This window comes from Alligator mississippiensis, chromosome 13 (assembly GCF_030867095.1).
Source record: "Alligator mississippiensis isolate rAllMis1 chromosome 13, rAllMis1, whole genome shotgun sequence".
NCBI classification, from domain to species: Eukaryota; Metazoa; Chordata; order Crocodylia; family Alligatoridae; genus Alligator; species Alligator mississippiensis.
Genome location: NC_081836.1, coordinates 11160972 through 11184859, shown reverse-complemented (window position 1 = coordinate 11184859; position 23888 = coordinate 11160972). Strand labels below are relative to the sequence as shown.

The 23888-nt window shown below is 41.5% G+C and overlaps 1 protein-coding gene across 2 annotated transcripts in view; it reads right to left on the bottom strand.

Annotated features, from left to right (window-relative positions):
• UBE4B (ubiquitination factor E4B) overlaps positions 1-23888 on the bottom strand; it is a 66459-nt gene that overhangs the window by 20183 nt on the left and 22388 nt on the right. Inside the window, exons 3-16 of one of the 2 annotated variants that reach the window (XM_019493981.2) lie at positions 22538-22673; positions 21884-21971; positions 17171-17315; positions 16571-16799; positions 15683-16090; positions 14643-14756; positions 9978-10119; positions 8779-8879; positions 7690-7804; positions 5491-5574; positions 4061-4117; positions 1765-1881; positions 1569-1667; positions 953-1066 (exon numbers count right to left, since the gene is read on the bottom strand). In XM_019493981.2, coding sequence (XP_019349526.1) covers positions 953-1066; positions 1569-1667; positions 1765-1881; positions 4061-4117; positions 5491-5574; positions 7690-7804; positions 8779-8879; positions 9978-10119; positions 14643-14756; positions 15683-16090; positions 16571-16799; positions 17171-17315; positions 21884-21971; positions 22538-22673 — 1949 coding nt within the window. The remainder of the gene's footprint in view (positions 1-952; positions 1067-1568; positions 1668-1764; positions 1882-4060; positions 4118-5490; positions 5575-7689; positions 7805-8778; positions 8880-9977; positions 10120-14642; positions 14757-15682; positions 16091-16570; positions 16800-17170; positions 17316-21883; positions 21972-22537; positions 22674-23888) is intronic. The other variant, XM_006271376.4, reaches the window with a different exon arrangement.

Sequence of the window (23888 nt, the reverse complement as noted above, 5' to 3'; positions counted from 1 at the left end):
GTGGGTGACAGACCTTTGCAACGAATAGGTTTAGGAGCCAAGCCACTACTAATAATATAGAATATATGGCAAAAAAAGAGAGCACCTCTAAGGAGACTTCTCAATAACTAAAGTACAAACAGCTGTAACTGCCAATATGGTCTCCTTGTCCTGTGTATGTTTAACCACTCATTTTTCAGGAGCATTAAATGTATATATGAAAATTGAAAAGCAGTAGGAAGGAAAGAGGGGAAAGAAGCTGAGAAATGTTTAGCAAAGTTATATTCAAGACCAAGAAGGATTAGGTATGTTGCTAAGCCTTGCTTCTTACCCTTTACTTTATAAGCAAGATTTACAGTGGTTCTTGGAAGTTTAAGTTTAAGTTCTGACAACAGTTTCAAATGTTACGTCTATGGAAAATGGGAACCTCAAATAATGATGCCTTAGCAGCACCTGTTTATGAGTCCTATATAAGGTATGCCAAGGAAAACTGGTACGAAAAGCAGGTAACTAGTGACAAATGTATGCCCTATTGCTTCTGCAAAACTGTGCTAGTTCATTCCCAGGGCATACACAAATCTACAAGTCACAAAAACATGAAACTTGGCAACTTGATAAACAACTATCTGAAAACCTTCTTTCCCCACTTGGTGGACACTTCCACAAAGGGCAGGTTGGTATGTATCAATAAAAAGGATAAGCTTCTGCTACAGAATTACAGGCCAACACATTTAGCTGGCACCTCGGTATTCACCCAGGAGGAAACACAAGCTTTAAGCTAGCAAGTAGGTTAATTTCAGAAAATAATTTAAAGAATTCTTTTGAAGACTGATCCAAATGGATTTTCTGACTGCTTCAGTCCTTGCAGTCCCTTTGATTTCTGTTCCTGAAGTACCGCTGTATCAGCAGCCATCTAGAGCTAACTGTGTTAACTGCATCCATGATGAATAGGAAGAGAGTTTCCTGTGTTTACCTGCATCTGTGCCTTCTTCATGTTGGCATTGACAACAGCTGCCATGTAACTAAGAGCTGCCTCCCGAGTTTCCCCATTCAGCAAAATATTATGTAGAATCTTGAACAGTTCTAGCTGAAATGTAAAGTGAAAGATCTGTTCAGAAAGCAAATCTGTCTCCGTTTCTACAGAAGATAACTTCTTCCCCCAAGTGACTAGTGAAGTATTCTGAGAATTCTGCAGAACATCCTTGAAGTAGAGTCACATTATACAAAATACTGATACTTCAGTTACAAAACACTTCTCGCTCTCAGACTGACATAAACAGAAGAGTATACCTTAAAAATCATGGGAACATATGCCTTATGATAACATACCATGTACTCTTTTACTTATTCTCAGACAAAAACTACATTCCATAGATATGTTCAAGGCCTGGCTTCAGGACCTGGGGAAAAAAGTCTTGACTTGTGGTCCGGTGGCTAACCCCTACTTGGCTCTTCTTTTACCTGCCCTCACCCTTACTGCCTAAGCTGGATTTTGTTAGAACACTCTTCACCAATGCTGTTAAAACCAGGAACGAAAAAAACCTATGGATAAAAGTCGACCTGCAGGAGGGAACTATTGAGACACTTACCCTTGCCAATTCCAGGTAATGCTGCAAAGATTGGCTAACAACACGGTTGTTTTCAAGAGTAATGGCAGGCCCTGAGAAATACTTTTCAACCACTTTAGTCTGAAAGGAGAAAGAATATTTGCAAGCAGTACAAAAAGCACATCTTGTGGTTTATTCTCAGAAAAGACACTGCAAGCAGTGCTTCTTGAGCACTTACATCATCTTCAGCAAAGACAGAGAGACTGAAGAAAGCGCCAAGGTATGAAAGTCTTTGCAGCTCACGTCCTGCACCCGGGCTTAAAGATTTAGGCAACCACAAGGGCAAAGATACAACCTACCAAAAAGAGAAACAGTAAGACAGAGACAGAGCTGCCAAATCAGTTGTACTCTTTTTCTATTTGCATTACCATTTTGCACCTTTTATCCTTGACTTCTATCACATTCACTCAGTTCTTCAACACAGCTGTGATGGCTGCTAAGTAACAAGGTCTCTGCTTGCTTAGATTTCTAAAGTATCACAGTCTCCATTCTAGATCTCTCTGTATTCCAATATGCCTCTTTTTAGGGTGAGAGCTCTTTTCACTGATGTTCCTCCTATCTTACTTACTGCTGTTAAATATTTCCCTGGACCTCAAAACTTCAATCAGTATTAGGCCCCTGTTCTAACAGGTGCTGGACATACCACAAAACAAGAAATGACCCCTGCCCCCCAAAATTTCCAATACAAGGAGCCTTAAAGTACCACAAATTATAGATGCAAATCTTGACCAGACTGGCAGTGCCAAGGAAATGAGTCAATTGAAACAACAGTCCATCAACAAACCTGCAAGCTGATCAGCAGGGATCCAGATTTTCTGTTTGCTCAGGAAAAAAATGTGGATTTTCTCTTTTAAAAGGAGAAAAACACAGATTTGTTTTCCTTTAAAAGAGAAAAACCCAGGAAACCACAGGTTTCCCCTTGTAGGCTGACAAAGTTCCAGCCAGCAAAGGCTGCTTGGGGATGGGGGAAGAGGGATGCAGGGTGCACCATGTGCACATGCATGTGGCAACCAAGCAGTGTAGTGGACAGCAGCTCCAGCAGCTTCCTCCAGGTAAGTTTAAGGAGGCAGGTGGGGGAAGGGAACACAGGCGATGTGCGTCTACACATGGGGAGGGTTGGGGGGAAACATACGCCCCCTGAGATTTCTGCACTCAGTGGGGCATAGGGTGGCAACTGGGCCAGATCAGCTGCAGAAAGGAGTCATTTCTGTGGCCCAGCACGTGGTACCTGGCATGGGAGGGAGTGCCATGTCACCATGGCTGTCAAGGTGAGGTGCTCTCTGCCCACCCAGCAGCAATGAGGGGCATAACTTCACAGCTGCTGCACCTGACCTTGGCAGCCATGCTAGCATGGAGCTCCCTCCTGTGCTGGGTCCTGCCTGCTGGGCTGCAGAAGCTGCTTCTGCCTGGAGCTGGTCCACCTTGGCTGCAGCCTCACACCACACTGAGTGCCGAAATCTGGGGGGGCATGTGCCCCCCCCTCCATGTCGCCTGTGCCCACATCCCCCTTTCCCCACACACCCACCACCTTCCTCACACACTGGGGGGCTGGGTCCTACGGATAATGGATCGGGAGTGACAGGCACCAGCAGTGCTGGGACTGCTATGGGTCAGGAGTGACGGGCAACAGCATGAGCAGGGCACTGGTATATCAGGCCTGTTCAGCACCAGAAAGTAGCCAGGGGGACAGCCACAGCTGGACCCATGTCCTGATGACAAAAGGGGACAGAGGGAGCTCTGATTTTCCTTGATAAAAAAACCCCAACCAAACACCAAGATAAATAACTATTTAGAACTTAATTTATTATAATGATGGTGGCACTGGTAGGCTTCCAAAGTGCTTTAAAATTGTAAATATATCAATAAAAATTGTGTTCAACTGATACCTGTATATAAAAGAGGCTTTTCATTTTAATTGCAAAAAAAAAAAAAATAAAAAAAAAAATATGCAGATTTGGCATTTTTTCAATCAGAAAAATTGGGATTTTCACCAGAGAATCTGGGATTTTTAAACAGAGGAAACCAGGTTCCTTGCTGATCAGGAGGTGGCCATACCAGTTTTAGCTCAGGGCTGAAAGCCAGGAATTTATCTGGCTCAACCAACTGACTCTTGTGCTTTTAGGACAAGCCACTTCTCTGAGGCTTGGTTTTCCAGTTGTAAAAAATCCCAAACACTCAATGTTTTAAGAGAAAAATCAGTTATATTTCCCAAGGGCTTTGTAAACACGCTAGGTGAGCACTATGTACTATGCAGCAGAAATACTGTGTCGATATGTAGGAAAAAGTAAATTTATCAATAGAACTAATTACCTGAAAGTACATTCTTTCCAAAAATAAATATGCCCAAAGCTACACTTCACAAAACTCTGGTTGCACCTTGTTTTTAAAGAAATGCAAGCTTCAAGAGAACAACTTCTCTACTCATGCCATTTTACAGCATTTCTGGCTTACTAAATCAATCAGGATATACTTACCAAGCTGCACATGGGGTGTGTTTTCCCAAACTTGATTTCACACAGTTCACCTAATGCCTGTAAGGAAAAACCCATGAACAGTTCATCCACATGCATTTTCCATATCATCTTTGGTGAAAGAATAACCATGCTAGAATGTTTAAAAAGTCAAAGACTGCTCCACTAAACTTCCTGGCAAACCTTCCCCACACTATAATGGAAACAGGATATAACTACCTTAGTGCCTATTTCAGCTTTTGTGTGTTTTCCAAGTTGTCTCAAGAAAACTAAATGGTTCAACTGGACAATAAATATTGCACTTATTTTAGAAATTAGCTGTGCTAGTTATTTCCTTGTCTGGTACATAATGATGCCATTGCTGGACTCCTGAACTGCCATACAAGAGTCAGTAACAGTAATAAATAGAGCTATTGTCCTACACAAACCAAGGCTTTTGTCTTCCAACTCTGAGTGGAAGCCTGTCAGATGAATGTTGAGGCCTGAAACAAAGAATCCGATCTACAATCTCTAATTCGCTTTAAACTGCAGCAAAGAACTAAAGAAAACAGCTACAAAGGAGGATTTTGAAAATAAAAAAAAAAATAATGTAGGCTTTCATGTGTTCCACTTCTCTTGTGCTACAAGTTCTCATGCTTCAATTATACTACAGTGAGCACAGCTACTGCTCTATCCCATTGGCTTGTTCTTTGCCAGTATAAAGCTCTGATGAAGAAACTTCACTTAGAAATATTACTAGCCCATGCAGCAGATGAAGAAACGCCTCTTAGAAATATGACTAGCCTATGCAGCAGCCAAAAGGCAAATTTCACGAGTTATAAATTGAGACTAGTAGGGGAGCCTGATAATAGAAAAACATAAATCTGCCCAAGAAAATGTGTTTGTTTAGGGGTTTGTTTTTTTGTTTGTTTTGTTTTTTGGTTGTTTTTTTTTTTGGGGGGGGGGGGGGAGAAAAGAGGTGGTCTTTTTTAAAGATGTAGCTAAGTGACCTCACCATCAGGTCTTTTTAATTTGCAGAATCCGAAAGTGCTTAAGCTAATTGCTGGAACTGCAAACTCAACCCAAGATTTGAGGCCATGTTTTTTTTCTGGCTCAATCGTTATCCATAGTATCTTGCAGTCTAAATTTATCTGACGGTACATGAGAGACAAGAGAACCCAGCTCATGGTCTTGAGCCATACTGGATAACAGTGCTGCCTTTGGGTTCACCAGTAAAATGAGAAGCTTTGTCTTGGGGATATACAAGGAACATACACACATGGAGTAAACATTCTATATGGTTATTTTATTATATTTTTTATATATTTATATAGACCTAACACTTGACATTTTCAACATGAAGTGAGTGTTTAATAAGAAGTTGAAGCAATCCTAGACTGTATTAAGTACTAGGCATCCTAAAGAAAGAGCTGCTAGAAAGGAATGGTTCTTACCATAAGAGGGTATTTAAAATTGTCACTATCAAGGGAGCACTCTTTGGAAGCAAGAGCCAGACCTTGTAAGATGGGGATAAAAATCTGTAAAAACAGAAGTACATTACTTACACACTTCAGCAATGGAAAACAATAAAGGTATAAATGAAACCATAGCTTTGCGCTGTGTAAACCCTCACTCACTTCTCAAATGTTAATATATGAAAAAGAAAAAAACCAAAACTTGAGGCTTGCTCTGTTAATTTACATAATTTTAAAAGGTATTTCCACATTTAATTGTAGGCTGAGGGAGAGAAAGAATCCTGAAGCTAGAAATGAGCTGAAGTCTAATCCCTATCTTCTTCAGGCAATGAAGCTCACCCCGTAACATGTTGAGAAAGACATCTGGCCTAGATCTTCTAACACGCTGACCTGGATGGGGACATAAAACTAACGAAACGCACCAGAGCTTAGCAACAGTAATAAAACCATCAGCCTTGACGAGACTAGCAGCTTGATCGCTTGTTTAGTTTTCCTCAGGACCCTTACATAGGTCTTTCAACACACAGGTGCTCAACTACAGGTGCATGCACATACATACCCACACAAACAAACGACAGCACTACTAAGCTCTAGGCCTCCCTCCAACAGCTTGACAGCTGAATCGTTCAGATCTCTGTACGCCTATTCATGAGACAACGTTTTTTCATCATCACAGTGAGTCAGTAGGTTTGGTGTTTATCCTGGTAAATGTTACTGCTATGACAAGCATTAACAAAACAGCAGCAATCATTAAGGGATGCAAAGGAGGAAGCACCAAGGGAGGAAATGATTAGCTAAACATGATGACACCCAATTATACAGGCTACGTCACACAGATGCATGGGGAATCATTTCTTATGCAATAAGATCAAACACTGATTCTGCGAAACACAGGAATGACCATGGAAACCTAAAGAGAACTGTCCTGGGTCTCTTGAACAACAATACGCAAATACCATTACACTGATATGAAAGATGGCTACAATACATATGTTCCCTAATCCAGTTAGGGGCATGGTTCTAACCTTTAGGATAGGCTGGACTTCAGAAGTATTCTATAACCATTCCCTAAAAGTGCCTTAAACAGACTCCTGGTTAAAGCAAACACTGATAATAAGAGCCCAATGAAGAAGTAACCTGTAAATTAAAGTGACTTGTTTACTCTACATGTTGATATTTAATCCCAGGTAAGAATTAATAGTTTCTTTTGCACTCATTTGTGTAAACATATGTTAATTAAAACAGAAGAGTCTGCAGAAAGCATTCAGCTCTGTGGATTAAACATTTCTTTCCAAAAGCCATTTCCAGCCAGTACTGACGGCTCTTTATCATACTAATAAATTTAGCGTTTCTTTAGACTTCTTAAGATATTAGTCTGTTCACACTGTTTTGAATTCCATTTCTCTGTAAATAAGTCATGTCACCATGTGCAACAGTGCTAACTGAAGACAATTATAACCTGACTAACCTGCTTTTGTATTACATTGACTATTAGTACATTGGCCTGCTTTTGTATTATATTGGCCTAATAATTAAAGCACGCTAGCAAACAGGAGAACTCAGTTCCAACTCCTGAATCTTTCACTGACCTCACCCTGGCACCTAGGGCAAAGTCATTTAATCTCTCTCTGTCTCAGTGTCCTCATCTGTAAAATGACACTTCAGTGAGTTGCCATCTGTAAAGTGCTTATAGATCCCTCAGTGAAAGATGTTATAGATGCAAAGTATTATATTATTAATTTGCTCTATCCTTTCCAGATGGACAGAAAACCACAACATTTTGAGCATGTGATCTTGGAAGACTGCTGGGTTTCGGATCTGACTGGAGGGGTCAGTTTGGGAGAACGCTCAGAAAAGTGACAGTCCCTGTTACACGAGGCTACCATACACCAAAGGCACCTGGGGGTGTGCTTCTACATTACATAGGAGTGCTGTATGTTAAGAAGTATACTACATTTTGATATACAGAAGAATTTCACATTATTTGCTTGCTTAAGTAAAACTTCAGAGCTCTGTCATTCCTTCCATCCCCCATATTAAATTAGATAGCAGACTTGCACCAGCCCCTGGAATAATGGTTCTCAACACTACACTCTCAGGATATGATCTGCAGAAAGCTCTCCCCTGGAAAGCTCAGAAAGCAAACAGTAGCGTACCTGACTTGGGCAAGCCCCTTACCTGTTTGAACACCTCTTCATCCTGGTAGGTTGTTCTCACCAATTCTTGGATGAAGCCAAACGGGAGGTTCCTACACAGCATGTATGGTACCAACAGAGACTGCTGCTGCAATAACCTTTAGTCGTGCAAAAAAGGGACATTTTTTAGAAAAAAGTAAAGAGGCATCAGATTTAATGATGTATCAGACAAGAAAGCCTCAGCAGGGAAACAGCTACTTCTTTTAGAAGCAGGTAACCAAGTTTCTCAAGTCATCTGAACAAAGAATTTTCTGCAGTGGATACTGCTACTAACAGCATACTTCAGTCTAATGAGGCTGGAAGGAAACAGTGGCTTCTATAAATTAAATGGTTCTCTTCTCCATCCCCTCCCTAATGAAAAGACCCTTTGTTTGGCTCATCCGGTGAAGAAACAGCATTAGGTTTGTTCTTCCGATTTCAACCTGTTTGCCTTTCCAGCCATAAGGAAAGGTTATAGTCGCAATATTTTCCAAATTAACATGCTCACTGTACGTAACCGCTCTCTGGGAGCTTGAAACTAAATGGTGCGTTTTCCCCACTATTATACTCAAACATTATATGTTTGCTGTTCACGTAAAAAATGAACGATTGACATTATTTTTAGGAAAATTAACAAAGAATTAGTTTTAAATGAAAGAGGGTCAGAGTTATACAATCTAGCTTTCACTTCCTGCAGTATAAGAGTAAGCACATTCAGAGTACATGATAAAGCCCTGCCCCTTTAGCTTGCTCTAATTTATACATTTGTCAATATCCTAGTTACATGGATTTTGGCAAGTCAAATATAGTTTAACTGTTTATATCATCCCTTCAAATACCTAGGGCTTGTTTATACCAGACATTACACTGCCACTGATAAACCTTTATAGTGATCAGTGAGAATCCCCATTAAGACACTTACGGTACACTGGTGTTGTTATTCTCCTAGTCACTGCAGTAGAAAATACCATTTGCATGACTGAAAATACATGCCGCTTCTGCAGCTGATCTGAAGTTTCTCTATCTAATTCCATGGAAAGAGAAACCCAACAGAGAACTAGCATCCTTTTTAATCAACGTGAGCCGTACTCACCTTGGTTGTGTTAAGGAACCGTGTAGTACCAAAGCAGCATGGGAAATGCACTGTGATCGGATGTTGCTCAGTAACTGACTAACCGCTGGCTGGCTACACATCTAACAGAAGTATTAGAAAAGACAAATTATTTTAATGACAATTGAAAAGGTTCAGAAACAAGACACAGGAAATTCAGGGGACTTGTGTATTTGTGCAGCTTAAACAAAAGGAGGCAGCCTTCCTGATTAAAATTCTCCAAACTATATTTAGAGAGCTAAATTAAATATTTTCTGTACCACTATCAATAAAGGAATGGGTTCAGGTTAACAGCAAGATAAACTCTGCCAGGTTCCTACTCTCACCAAGATCTGCTTCTGTATGGAATCAACCATCATCAAGAAAACCAAAGACATACATCATTCCCCAAAACACTGTCCACGCCACAGACATAAAACTAATACAGGAGGGGTTCTAAACATGGAAAAAAAGACTTAAGGCAGGGGTGCCAAAAAAAACAAAGTGCCGAAGAAGCCCACGATGCCTACCTCGGAAGGTGCCGGAGCGCTGCCCCTGCCTGCAGGGAAAGTGTGGCCAGGGCAGTGGGGAGCTCGGAGCAACTTTCTGCGCCTCCTGTTGTGCCCTGCCCCGCCAGGTTTCACATGCTGCTCTGCAGAAGCAGCAGCAAGGGCAACACAACAGGCAGCATCGCTGGTATCTGCTGCCTCTCTGGAGCCCAGAACTGGATCTGGGAGGCAGCTGGGGCCTGGAGGCAGCAGCTTTTTGTAGCCTCCTGGCTGCAGCCAGCCCAGGTTCTGGGTAGCTGCTGATAGCCCTGGAACCCAGGCTGCTTGCAGCAGGCCTTCCATCTTCCCAGCCACCTGCTGGGAGCAGCCTGGGCTCCTGACTGGCAGCAGCTACCCAGAGCCAGGGCCAGCTGCAGCCAGGAGGCTGCAAACAGCTGCTGCCTCCCTGCCCTGGCCCTGGCCCCAACATGTGCCGAGGTGCCACACTTGGCATGCATGCCAGGGGTTGTTGACCCCTGACGTAAGAGAACATAGATTAAATCTCAGTGATCTACTTGTAAGACTAAGTTTCATTAAACCTTTCTAGGTTTTTCTCTGTTATGGACCATCTTTCCCATGTGAATACAGCTAAATGAAGAAAACCATTTCAGATCAAACTGATGCTTAAATATCTCTTTACTCTTTTCAAAGTACCTTTGGTGCTTTTCTCTCCTCTATTCCAACTCTGTCAAAACACTCAATGAGGTAGTTCAGCATCTCTGTCTCCTTGCAAGTTTCAATGGTGAAATGGTCACTGCAGGAATCAGAAACACTTGTGCTGCCAGAGCCTCCCACACTTTAAGAAAAGACAAAAAAAAGCAAAATGAAGAGCCTTGCTCTTGCAAGTATATGCCCCCAACTCTGACAGACAACTTCCCTAAGGCAAAACCCCCAGACCAACATATCAAACTCATGCAAGCATGGTGACTGTGTCAATATTTACATTAATTTATAGATCTGTGCAGGGGTCAGTAAAGTACCATCCGAGTCTTGATTTTGGGCATCATTTTAACATACATACTAGGCAACTGTGCAAGAATCTCTTCTATTTTCTTGTGTAACAAGCAGCCAAAAGCAATTCCAAAAAGGCAACCAGGAATCAATAATTTTATATTAAATGGATCAGGTACTTGGAAGATGGTAAAAGGCGTGCAAAGATAATGGGGCTTTATCAAAAGTGATTCACACAAGGGAGACCAAAGAAGTGCTTTGTCATGATATTGAAGCATGCATCGATCTTGGAAAGTGATGCTTCAAGCTAGTTCTACCCCACTCCAGCACGCTTCCACAGCTTCTAGAACCAATATCAATGAAAAAGGCAAAGAAACTCTACATAATTGCTTCCTATCTTCTTATATAGCATCCAGTTCTGTGGAGGATACCAGGATCAGCAAGCTGGAAAACCTGTAGCGAGGTAGAACCAACCTGGAAAGAAGTGGCCAGGAGAACAAAAACAGAAAAGGGTCTCCAGGAAAAGGGATACAGCAGCACAGAAAATAGAAGGGGGGTCTAAACAAGCAGCCTATCCTTGCATATTAATTCATCTCTATTTTTTTTTTACCTCAACACTGCCAAAATAATATAATAGTTTGTTTTAACTAAATATAGCTCCTGTCAAGGAAACCTGGATTCTATCTTCGGTCCTGGCATGTCTCACTCCCATCTCTGTTGTGTTTAGTGGCTCACCCTCTTTAAATGTACTTATTAGAGCATCTGTGGGAGATGGGATAATAATGTCCCTATTTTTAGAGATGGGAAAGTGGGGCACAGACAGTAATGCCTAAGTGCACAAAGGTATGTGGGCACCTAGATCCATTATATTAAATGGTGCAAAAATCCTTTCTGGATCTGGGCCTACATGACTGGCCCAACAGTACATAGGAAGTCCTGTGGCAAAGCACACAAGGTTTCTGGGGTCTCAGGGCAGCAGCCCAACTGCTGGACTAGACTGCTCTTCCTCTGGAAGGTGCCAGAGTCCATCTGTGTTTTTCAGAAGTAGTCCAAGTCTGAAAACAATACCTGAATTCCTTGTGAAATGAACAGGTACAAATCAGGTGTGTATGCACAAGCTCTTTCCTCATATGAACAAGAAAAAATAACCCAGAAGTTGTATAAGGATTTATGTCTTACTGGCATACAACAGATGAAGCAGAGTCCCCCCATAAATGCACACTGGCATCAGATCATGTAATTACCTACGATGTTTGAACCACCAGCAATGATTCGTATAAGAAAAAGCATAGTTAGTATCACACAATCAGCACTAACCAACCCTCTTACTCTACGAAGCATTCCTGACAGCATCCTCATGCTGGAAAAATGTGGCTGCTAGCTGAAATTAAAATTTGCACTTTCAGTGTGTACTTGTTAGAAATGGTTTTGTAATCTCAAGGCCCACACACCATCTCCATTTTTAAATCTTCAATCTCCTGTTTTCATCCCAAGTAAACTTCTGGTACTATGTTTATCAAGCTGACCCTTCTAGGAGCCAGCACAATTTTCCTGTCTTAGCTTTGACTGTGCACACTCCAAAATGCCTCTTTAGAGGTCATCTGTACCCTCAACTCAGCTTGGCAGTGCTCAGCAAATCCTACTGCTGTAGTACTATGTTATAGAGAATTTTCTGAGAAAACACATGCTTGGTAGCACCAAGCAGAAGAAGCCATGAGATTTTCTCCATCAGACACCATGTTCAGCTGGATGCATGAGAACTGTATTTATTCTTTCACACTGTCTGGCAGGACTGTAATTCCCATCACTTGCAGTAGGGTTTTATGGGTGCGGGTGGGGGGGGGGGGGGGAGGAGGAGGAGGAGGAGGAAGGTTGGTTGGTTGTTTGGGGGTTTTTAAAGCTACGTTCCCTTTATACTTCCCCTTACTTCTCCTATAGCAACTCATTGTAAGCTTCTTCTGTTTAATAAATCAGATGGTTCTAAATGCAATCCATGTTTTGATATCTTTTCCCTTCTCTTTAGTATAAAGGCTATACCACTTAAGTGCATTCTATAGAAAAATAATCAAGACATTCAAACGCAAATTTAAAGATCATTTTAATTAATATTTCTTGTTTGCCAACTTAAGGCAATCAACCATGCACCAATTTGGCCTGAGGTGGTACTGAGCAGTATTTCAACACAGAATAAAATAATACAGCCATATTTTTTTCTTGCATATGCTCTTTCCTGTCCTTTGGATTATTCGTCTCCAGCCCAAAGGTTATCCCTTTTACTTGTACAAGTTTTTTTTCTTTATTAAAGGTTAGTCTTCCCAAAGGCAGTTACTTTAAAAGAGACTTCATTTCAGCAACGACTGAAATTACCCCCGAGCACAGCTGTCGATGTTTATTATATACACAAAGTACTATGGTAACTTTCAAAGTGCAATTTGTGGTGTAAATACAAAATCATCATGTTCATAATGACATTCCAAGGCAGTCGGTAGGATGTCAAGAAATAATGCATGAGCAAAGGCACCTGAAACGTGGCAATCCCACTAGTTCTTATACTGCATGAATCACGGCATCCAATTCTTGATTTAAAATTTGCAACAGTACAGGAATTAAGTTTGAAATGAAGCCAAAAGGCTACAACTGTAATCCACAAATCCCTGAACACAAAATGCAAGCTTAAAGCTGCAAGTACTTCTCATGAAATCATTCAGTGTGAACTGGAAGATGGAAGTTTAATAAGCCTGTTTCTCTAAATACTTGTTGGAAGTGTCTCAAATTGACAGCTTATAACTTTAACAAAGTTGTTATATTCCAACATTAATATGTAAAACAAAGACCATAAGAGCCAGAGAGAAACCTATTAGGTCCTTCTACTACATTCTCCAAGCCCAGTGCAGGACTGGGTAATCCCCAAAAGGAAATGTTCTAATTATTCTGTGGCTTCTATAGTTTTGTAAAACCTAACTCACTTCCTATAGGAAGAGATTTCAAAAAGGAGTTAGAAATTGCTTTAATTGGATTAAAATAAATAAATAAATAAATAAATCGAGCCTTTTTAGAATGTGATCTCATCATTTTAAAATTAGATTGGAACAGATCTACTAATAAGCACAGTGAAAGGATCACAACAACCAGATTGTTGATTGCTAGTAAGGGTCATCACCTATCGCTATACCAAAGGCTAGCTATTATCAACTAAGTGACCAAGTATCAGTAACAAGCCTTCAATATGCTAGCAAGATTATAGAGCTACTGCTTTCCAAATCGTTTTCCTCCTCCAAAGCACATGTTTTTCCATTCCCCTTTTACTCTGCTTGGATAGATATAAGACAAAAGAAAAGGGCCAAACACATTTATTGAGGGTTCAAATGCCTAGGGGTAAACCTAAAGAACTTATATTTTAGGCAGGACACAGGAAGAATGGAACAGTGGCCAGAGCAGGAAGATGACGACTTAGGAGTGGCCAACATTTATGCAGGGCAATTGTTTATTTTTCATTTTGGAAGCTACATTGAGGCAAACACATTGGGCAATTGTGATAAGCCTTCAGCCACGTACAGATCTTCAAACCACGTGTATGAAATCAGAAGATTCTGTCCCTCATGGTCATCTTGTCTGGCCAACCCAACACAAAGCCAGTTCTATTGCACGGCTAATGGGTTAGTCACTAAATACAGCTACTCAAAATCCATTCTTATTTTGTACTGGTGTATTTTCATGCCATGCAAACCAAAGGGACTTTGTGACAGGACGCCCAAGTCTCTGACTCAGCATAAGCTATTTTCTCTGTCCTAGAATGTCCCATATACATTCATTTGTACCGCCCATCCTCTCCAGGGGTACTAATTGCCATTTGTGCACTTGACTTCCAGGTCCACTTGCTCAGGAAATAGGAGGCATATCCAAACCCCACTGGTATAATTTGCCATAGATCCATTCACTTCAATGAATCTACACTACTTTACATCAGCTGAAATTATGGCTGGAAAACAGGTCCATCCTCCCAGACACCCTCTACCCTCATTTTCTAGAGTTCGGTAGGAATTCTGAAAAGTATAATATCTGAGGAACAAAACTACTTGTATCCACACATCCAGTAACGAGTTCCACTTTCTGACCATGTGGTCATTAAAACTGAAGGGCAATATGACTAATATTTCTTTTATTCTGAGTCACCTTTTCAAAAAGAGCTGGCTAACTAAGACTCATCATTACTCATATTTATACTCCATCTTCCATTAAGAGCTGTCTAGGTCATCTCCTCCCTGTCCTTATTTCCAAAGTTTCCTGAAGAATGCTTACGACTTCCCGGACTGTTAGTTCTGAAGCACCCAGACATGCAGTTTACATTCTATTCCATTCCTCCAATACCTGGACCCAAACTGGACACAAGAAAAATCATCATCTTCATTTTCTTCATCACTACTGTCCTCAGATACATCAGAAACGCCAAGGAAGAGGAGTGAGAAAGGGTTGTCGTACATACTACCGCAACAAAAGCAAAAAGGCCATCAGAGAACAGAGATTTTTAAAGAGGAAAAGACAACAACAAAAACACAAAAATAAAAATGCCACAAAGTCTCCTGCTATGTTTGCTGTCCCAAACCTTCTTCTTAAATGGGCAAACAATGGTTAGCACAATCCACAATGTTAGAAAAACCAAGACTGCGCTCACATGCTCCATGACATGGCTGGCCACAAGTTATTCACATAACAAATGATTAAATATCCACTCATAACTTAAGCTAGCAAAGTGTCTACAGATTCTGTACAAGTTAGAGCATAAACAGAAGTCCTTGGATCTCACTGAAAAATAAAGAATAATAAACCTCTGAGCTACTCAGTTTTAACACGAGAGCAGCAAGTCAGCTCATTGGTTTCTCCCTCCCACCGAGGGGGGAAGGACCTGGAAGCAGCTAGCAAAGACAGTCCAGGAGTGCCTGGCCTGGCTGACAAAGGCAGGACAATCTGTCATTTAAATCCATACACCAGAGTTGAATCTGACACAGCCCAGCTAGCACAAGCCTTCGACAAACTGATTGAAGATCCACAGAGAAAATTGGTTTCAAAGCAGATACGGGTTTGATAAACTATTCAGCCCGAGTGACTGAACTGCAATTTAAACTGAAAGGAGATCATTAGCCTGAAGTGGGAGGTAAAAGGAAGTGAAAAATGTACAACAACACTGCTGCCTTTCAATCAATTATGTTCCATATCGAATGCTGGCAGAAACAGGTTTAGCCGTTTGGCAGCCAGGACTTGTTAGCAAGTCAACATATTAGCTCAAAAACAAACATAAACATCAACTACTAGTTAGTAGGGTAAGCTGTAAGCTCAGTACAAACACAACTTCTTCCAAATTATGCCACACCCTGCACTGCACACGTAACACACTTGTGCTTGTGAAATACCTAGGAGAAGTCCTGTTTAGTAAAGAACGCCTGCTCATGGTACTTGGCGAAGGAGGAAACACAGGTGGGCCCATAGTTGCAGGCCTCTGTCTGGATGAGCTGACTGGTATGGCTTGAGGGCTGGTAGCTATGGCTGGAGGACTTGGTGAGCTAGATGGGATGGAGATACTCAAGGAGCGTGGGATGGGAGAAGCTGATATGCCTGCAGAATGGGCAACAGTGTATGGGCGGTACCTCGGAGATGAGGGCTGGACTCCAGAAGGACTTGCTGCTGTGAGGTGTGGGCTGACAGAAATGGAAGGTACAGATGTAGTGGCAACTGAACTGGCTGGTAGGGTAGGAGATGAACCAGACATTGGCACATGGCTTGAGAAATTGATATTAGAAGCTGGACTAGTCCCATAGAGACTAAATCAGTTAAGGAAGAAAGAAGGGGGAAAAAAAGAAGCAATTTAGGATGCACAGAAAGAGAGAAAGACGTAAATGAGCAATAGCAAAAATCCTGCTGCAAACTGCTTAGTTAAACTATACATATCCATAACAGCATCTTTTGTGCTTTTACCTACTAATATTCACCTGTGGTTATTAAGGATAAGTAATACCGATTTCATTGCTGGAATTATAAAATGTAAAAGTTATAGGCCAATTCCTCAATGGGCTGACACTGGGGACACTGGTCATATGATTTCAATTATCTCAATTTCCACCTGCTGAGGATGGGCGCTAAATTACACAGTGTATATATAACTGTGGCAGCATAATCCAAAAGGGGAGGGAAAGAACAGGTTGGTGCAGCAGAATGAAGCATTTTTCACTTAAAGGTTGCTAGGGCATTTCTAAACTCCCCCATCCACATATAAATCAATATTCAAGTGCAACCTAAGTTACCTGGATAAGGAACCAGAACCAAAGGAACCCACACTACAGAACATAGGGCTAGTTCCTGGGTTGGAGCCAGCGTTTAGAATCAGGTTTCTATCAGGTGACCGGGCAGCTGCTGCAATTGGCTGTGATGTAGCTGTCAGGCTGGCAAATGGGTTTTCATCTCTTGACTGAGTGGACATCATCAGAACTTCCATTAAAATCTGACCAATCAAGTCCTTAAAATCTGAGTACACTGTGAAAAGGATAGCAAGAGAGTTAGAAGAGCATTCTTCACCTTCACACACAAGATATTTCACATGTCACCTAACCAGTAAGTTTTCTTCTGTTTTCACAAGTTTGGCACTCTTGTTCCCAATAGCAATAGACCACGTTCCTTCATCATACCCCAAAATGATACGTTGGCTGCATTATATAAAAGAGTACAGCAAACTACAGCAAAGGCTGAAGCTAGACAGCTTTGGCAACACCTCAGCACCACCATTATCACTGTGGATGAATAAAAGGCTAGAGCTGAAGCAGCTAGGCAACAAGCCAACCACACATCTTTACAATTAAACAACTTTCTCTCATGTCCTAACCAGCACAAGCAGCTGATGCTCCTACCTTCTTTTGGGTTCTGCTTAAATTGCACAGAGAGCGAAGTAAGGAAAATTACATCTCTGTCTCGATCCTTCCAGGAAACTCTGAATATCTTAGAGACCAGTTGTAACGCCTGCTCCTCCGATACCTCAGATCCTGACGGAGGCTCCTTGTTGAGAGAAGAGGGATGTTTTTGCATTAATATTTGGGTTATAAGTCACAGTCTCGTAATCACCATACCACAGCTTAAATTGGCTTTGGTAGCCATTAGGAACAAAAACCCAATCCTTATCTAGCAGTTCTTCATGGGAAACATTCTGCAAGATTGCTTGCATGCTTGAAAACTGCAGCAATGCCCTGGTAACAGATTCTAGGTGGTTATTAACAGGAGAAATACAATTGTCAGAATTTATTTTTAAAAAAAGAACTGTACTAAGAAGTCAAATAAAATGAATACACACACCAATCTGGTGCTAAGCACCTTCTGAGAAAACAGTATACCTAGAAGAGAATTTTTAAACCTGGTTATCAATTAAATGTCTACTCATATTATAAGGAGTCCTACAGGGATTTTAAATTTACTTTATGTCCACATAGAGCAGAAGGAACTTTCTTGCCCTAAATTTCTTCTTAAAAAAACCCAAAAAGGATAACAAGGGTTTAATGCCCCTAAAAGAATTCCTCTTTTCCCTCCCAATCTCTCTCTCCTAAAAACAGGCCAACAAGAATAATTGTGTCTGCACAGCAATTAGAAACAAATTTAGTTTAGAACATTAAATATAGAGAAATGCATATTCATGGCCCAATCCAACCCACTCTGAAGCTAATGGACACATTTGCATCCATTTAAGCAGTTGTGAGCTCGATTTCACACCAAATGGCAGCATCTTTCATAGAATTTAAACTTTCAGGAAGCACTTCCCAAACCCCAAGGTGGGCACCCAATGGTGGGGGCAGAAAAGGTTTGTGTGCAAAGTGGGAAAGAGCGATGCCCCTCTGCTTTAGCCTCTGCTTCCCTTGCTACAGACTGCTGCCAGGGAAGGGAGCCAGCCACAAATGGCAGCAGAAGAGAACAGCTGAAGAATTACGGGGGTGTGGGAATGCAATATTCCCTGACTACTACAATGGGGCATGAACTCACAAGGATGCCTAAGCGGATGCTCTGCTGTAACTCAAATCACATTTTTCCACACACTGTTACCCCAAAACAACCCGAGAGCCTCCAAGCACTGGATGAGAGCTCAGGGTAAGTAGTTCCACAGCTACAAAGCACTTTGCCAGAGAACAGAAAAAACAAGAGTAATACATAACTGAGAAAATGGGTCCTAAGTGTAAACTTCTAGTCCTAATGCTGGGAAAGAAGTGCCTACTGAAAACTGTTATTTATTTCATCATGCTTTTTTCAGTCAGCTTCATGACACTACCTCTCTGTATAAAGTGGAATGGACAGAAAAAAGTTCTCAAGAGTCTGTCTCAGTCCCCTCTCCCTTCATTAAATGGGATCAAACTAACTATATTAAAGGCCAAGGCAAAACAAGTCCCTCTGGAGTTACTCCCCTAAAGCTGTCATCACCATACATAATTCCTAACACAAGGATGAATGGAAAGGTTTAGAAACCAGAAACCAAATATGGGGGTATCAATGGAAGATTAAGATCATCTTCATCTCCACCATGGGTAGACTGTCTATTTAAAAGCATTTCCAGAACACACACACACACAAAATCATTTCCCTTTGCCCTCCGAATCACACTTCATAAGGCTAAGACTAATTAAAAAGAAGAAAGTCAGTGAAGAACACTGAAAACATCTGCTGTGTAAAATTCAGTAATATTTTATTTTTTCTTCCTTTCATTTCCCACTAGATAACTCTATACTTTGAGTCCAAGAATGTGAAGCACCCCAGTTCCTACTTGTCCTTTATTGGGATGGACTGGTGACTGGGCAGCTTTCAAGTGACTGCCTAATACCACTTTCTCCCTGTTCTCTTTTCCTGTTTGAAAACAAGGATGTTTTAATGCAGCTAGCAACCTAAAACACCATAATTCATCTAAACCACTTGGTTCTGGAATAACTTGTATCCTGCCTACTCCAGCCCTTGATAAAGGTAATGACTGCCTTATTCCTATGCACATTGCCCCTCACCTACGGTTCCTACCTGCAGCCGTCTCCCTGCACAGCCTAGGCTGCCACCCCGGGTGGGTTGGGTGGACCCTCATGCGGACAGTGGGGCTGGGCACATTTGGAGCCCCAGAACACACCACTGCCTCAGTGACAGCAGGCCCCATGCAGCCAAGCTCCTGCAGCCACCAGGGAGAAGCCACTTTTGCAAAGGGACCTGGTGCCCGGCAGAGTGGACTATCCCTCACAGGATGTCTTATCCCGCCCATGTGCAGCCCAACATCTGCGCAGCAGCCCTGGTGCTCAGGACCCCCCTCTGCAGCATCACCATGGCAGCAGCAGTAGCAGCAGGAGCCAGTAATGGTCCCTTTGTTGCCGAGCTCAGCACCTTGTGATGACTTCCAAGCCCCCCCTCCACCTCCTACTGCTTGCTGGGATCTGTAGTTTGCCACAGGCTTGGGGCAGCAGCGGGGCATAGGGACCGGGTTATGCTCGCCAGGGTGCTCCAGGCACGCAGATGTAATTAAATCGGTTACAATGACCAAAAAAAGCTGATAGCCAATAATGTAATTTCTCCTTTTATTGGTGCTGATCCAATAGTCAACCGATATAACTGGTGCACCCCTAATTCTCACTTTTCTATAGGTTAATTTCCAATACACGTTAGCAGCATATGACATTAAGTGCAAGGGCCAGATCACAATATGACCAAAAAAAGCCAATATCATTTCAAGCCACAGAAGTTAAGACAGGGAAAAGGTCTATCAGGTCCCGGAGACCATTTTCTTGCAAGGATAAGGCATGCTTTTTAGGCAGAGAACATACCTGATATTCAACAGACACTTTTTAAAGATAGTGTGATAATATAACTTCTGAAGAAGCTACTCTCTAACAGGAGACTTGAAAGGCAGGTATAGAAAGCAAGCAGCAGCTCAAACATAAAAAAGGCACAAATGAATGCTCACAGGGTAACCCCCAGATCCAGCAGAGATTTCCTCAGTCTCCCCACTGCCCCAAAACACAGGCAGTTAGCTATTAACTAACATTTCTCATTTTTTCATCCTTCTTCTACAGCAATCAAGTAATCCAGAACCCAGGACAGGACAGTGCACTCTGAAGTACATTAAACTTATATTAGTGTATATTAGTGTTTCATAAAAGAATCTACACAAAAAGACTTTAGTACTGACATCAAAATATGAAAAGAATTTCAAAATAACATTAACACAGTTTTCCACACAAAGGACAGGGTTGGATGTTCCCTGCTAATAAATAGACTCTCCAACTTATCTATTCAAAGTTACCTGAAAGACAAAGGAAATGAGCCAAGTTTGCAAAACTTCTTCCTACTCTCTGCTGCCTCCCCCTTCATTCAACACTGCTCTCAGCTCCCAACTACCCATTCTACAGCAGCATGATGCAGGCAACTGCTCACAAAAAAACCCCCAAAACCAGCAACTCTGCAACAGGATTAATTCTATGTGGCTAGAAGCCACATTTTTACCCACTGAACTTATTACTCAAAAGTGCAGGCATAAACAAAGGCTGAGTGAGCACTACAAGAGTAGTGAGGAGAATCCCTCTCCTCCCTAGATTCACACTGACATCCCATTTCCCAAGTCTCTATTTAGAATGGAACAAAGTCAAAAAGGAGGAACCAGGCTGCAGACTGAAGCAGGGCTTTGTATCTACTTTCCCCCCCTCTATTTTATTATTTCAGGTCCCATTTCTTGCCTAAGTGATGGGATAGATTGCTATTTATTTATTGTTAAAGAAAGAAGAATGATGACGATGCAGCTAAGAAAATCTGTATTATTTTGACAAAGGACATGGAAAAGTCTTCCAAACAGAATCAGTTATTTCCTTGAACAAGTATCTGCTTAGGTCTAATTCATATTTGAAAGAACCAGGTTTGGGAGCTGAAGACTACATTGTGGTGAGGTACTGCACCCAACCCGTTCACTCCCCTTCCAACACACACTTCAGGAGGATATTTCCAAAACTCAGCAGCTGGACAGCCAGAGTTTTTGTGCAGAAGCCTATTTCATACACTATCTGTTTTCTGCATACCATCGCCCCATATCTGAAGAGTTCCATATTTGAAACACTTTTTAAACAGGGAATTTGGGGGGGGGGGGGGGGGAATTGATCTGCTGGAGCAGAAAAAGAAATAATTCACACCACTTTTTCTGCCCATCTGAATATTGTCACTTAGCCATCTTCCTCCATGACTTACTGAAGGGCAATTCCTATCAGGGAAATTTCTTCAATACTGCTATAACCCTTTGGAGATCCAACAGAAACCAAGCCATCCAAACAGAAAAATTAAAGAGAGCACACCAGCATTGTGAGTGTCTATGTATGGCTGTACTTGCCTGACTGATACAAATGAGAGGCACAGAATTAAATCTGAGCTAATGACTTTGTAAAACAAATGTAACACTGTATGAAACAGAAGCACACATTGTAGGGAAAACCAAGATAAAAATGCTCTACATTTAATCATTAGACTGTTTAACCTGAGCAGATACTCTATGAAAAGCAAGAGCTCAAGATCACCATACGAAGCTCACACATCTGGTCTGAAAGAGCAAAAAGAGAGTCTAAACAACCAACCTTATCAGTCAGGCTCCTTTTCTCTCTGCGATCATTCTCATCGACCTCCATATTTTCAATTCCTGAATCTACGTCCACCTGGGACATACTGTAAGTGGAAAGAAGAGAAGAGTCCATTAACCTCTGGAAACCCAGAGACAGTCCTTTTTAAGAGGCTGACTGAAGGAATGTCATCTTAAGTGAAAGCAGTGCAGGAAGGAGGGCTGAAACAGGAAAAGTCCAATCCATAAATGTAACAATTAGAAGTCTCTAATCATTATATGGCTCTTTTGGGTCTGCCTCTCACATTACAACTACTTTAAGAAATGTGTCACTGTATTTCTTCAGCAGGCAAGGAAAAATGTATATCAATCCTTTTCTATGATTTAAAAAAAAATAATAAAATTATTGAATCATACTTCTAAGCATGTTAGTCACTCATAGCACCCAAGATGACCCTCTGCCTTGCATCACTTTAGTAGAAGGGACTCCAGTAAAACTAGCGAAGACGGCATTATATTTCATACTACAGGAAGTGATACTGCACTGTAAGCTTGACATACAATAACATGACTGGAAATATGAGATAAGAGCATATTTCCCTCTGTATACAGATGGTCTGGATGCTCGGTCTAAGTGCAATCTTTGCCTATTAACAGAAGTAATGTTCTTTACCTTTTCTCACAGGAGACACTATCAATATCCATGCTCTGGGACCGGGAAAGAGACTGGGATTGCGTTTCAAGGCTATTGGATGGAGAACTGCTGAGTGAACTCACTCCTTCGCTGCTCTGGCTTCGGTGGGCTACTCCTAAAGAAAAGACAGCGTCAAGATTAGTATTACAGGAATGGGAAGTCATCACAATTATTTAGTGGGATCCACCTAGTTTTTTGGACCATTTATTAAATACAGCCATTAAGGATTCTTTGTAACATGTTATGAATATTATCAACTCCAAAAAGCTACTTTGAACCTCTTCTTCCTTATATGGAAAGGCAGTGGCTGGAATGCTTACCTGTATCGCAAAGCAGATGGACTAAGTTAGACTCAAGTCTATAAAGTGCATAGGCATTCCACTATGCAAGTGCTAGCAAGGTGCTTTAGCTCCCCCCGCCTCCAACTCCCTGAAGCCCAGACAAGTAAGTAATGTTGATGCTCTCCAGACAGCACTACTATGGAATAATTAACCCTGCATCTTGTTCTATAGTAAACTTACTCCATGGTGCGATTTACATGTCAGCACTGATTTACACTAGTGCTAGAAAGGGAAGGTGCCTCTTGCCTCTACTCCTTTGTTTTCTCCATTTTCCAGGCTCCTCAGAAAACAAAGGTCTGTCTGCAAATCCATATACTCAGCTCAGTTACAACACTAATATGGCCTAAAGGAAAACCCCTCCAAATTTATAATCCCCAAACTACAAATGCTTGAAGGTAACCAGTAAAAGAGCAAAGTAATCCATAATGGGGATGATATAAAGCTTTGAGCAATTGCCCATCTTTCAAAAATTAGTCCCAAAGCAAACTAACTAATTATGTGCATACTACTACTACTAAAGGAGAAAAATATTAAATTCTAGCTGTAGAAAATGAAAGAGTTAATCAGTAAAAGTAATGCTAATGAGAAGAAATTCCTGTGACATTTAAATTTTGGAACAGGTTTTCTGAGTTATGTAGTAACACTTGTCTGCTTCTGTACAAATAACCTGCAGAAAGACACTCCTGCAAAGAATTTGCATCCAAAGTATTGTACATGCAAATACCTATTTGCCTATGTGGGTGGGGGTAGAAACAGAAAGGAATTTCTCTCTTTAGGAATTTCCCTCTTCAAGAGTCATGTCTGCAAAAAAAAAAAAAAAAAAACCACAAACTTTCTACTCAGTCAGGTTGGGTCTCTGTTTCTCTCCCAGTTCCCCAAGTCAATGGTTAGCAACCTTTTAAGGTTGTGGGCTAGATTGATCCAGTTCAGGTCAGAGCAGCAGGCAGTACAACCTAGCTACCACTGCACTGCAGGTGCCATAGGTTGCC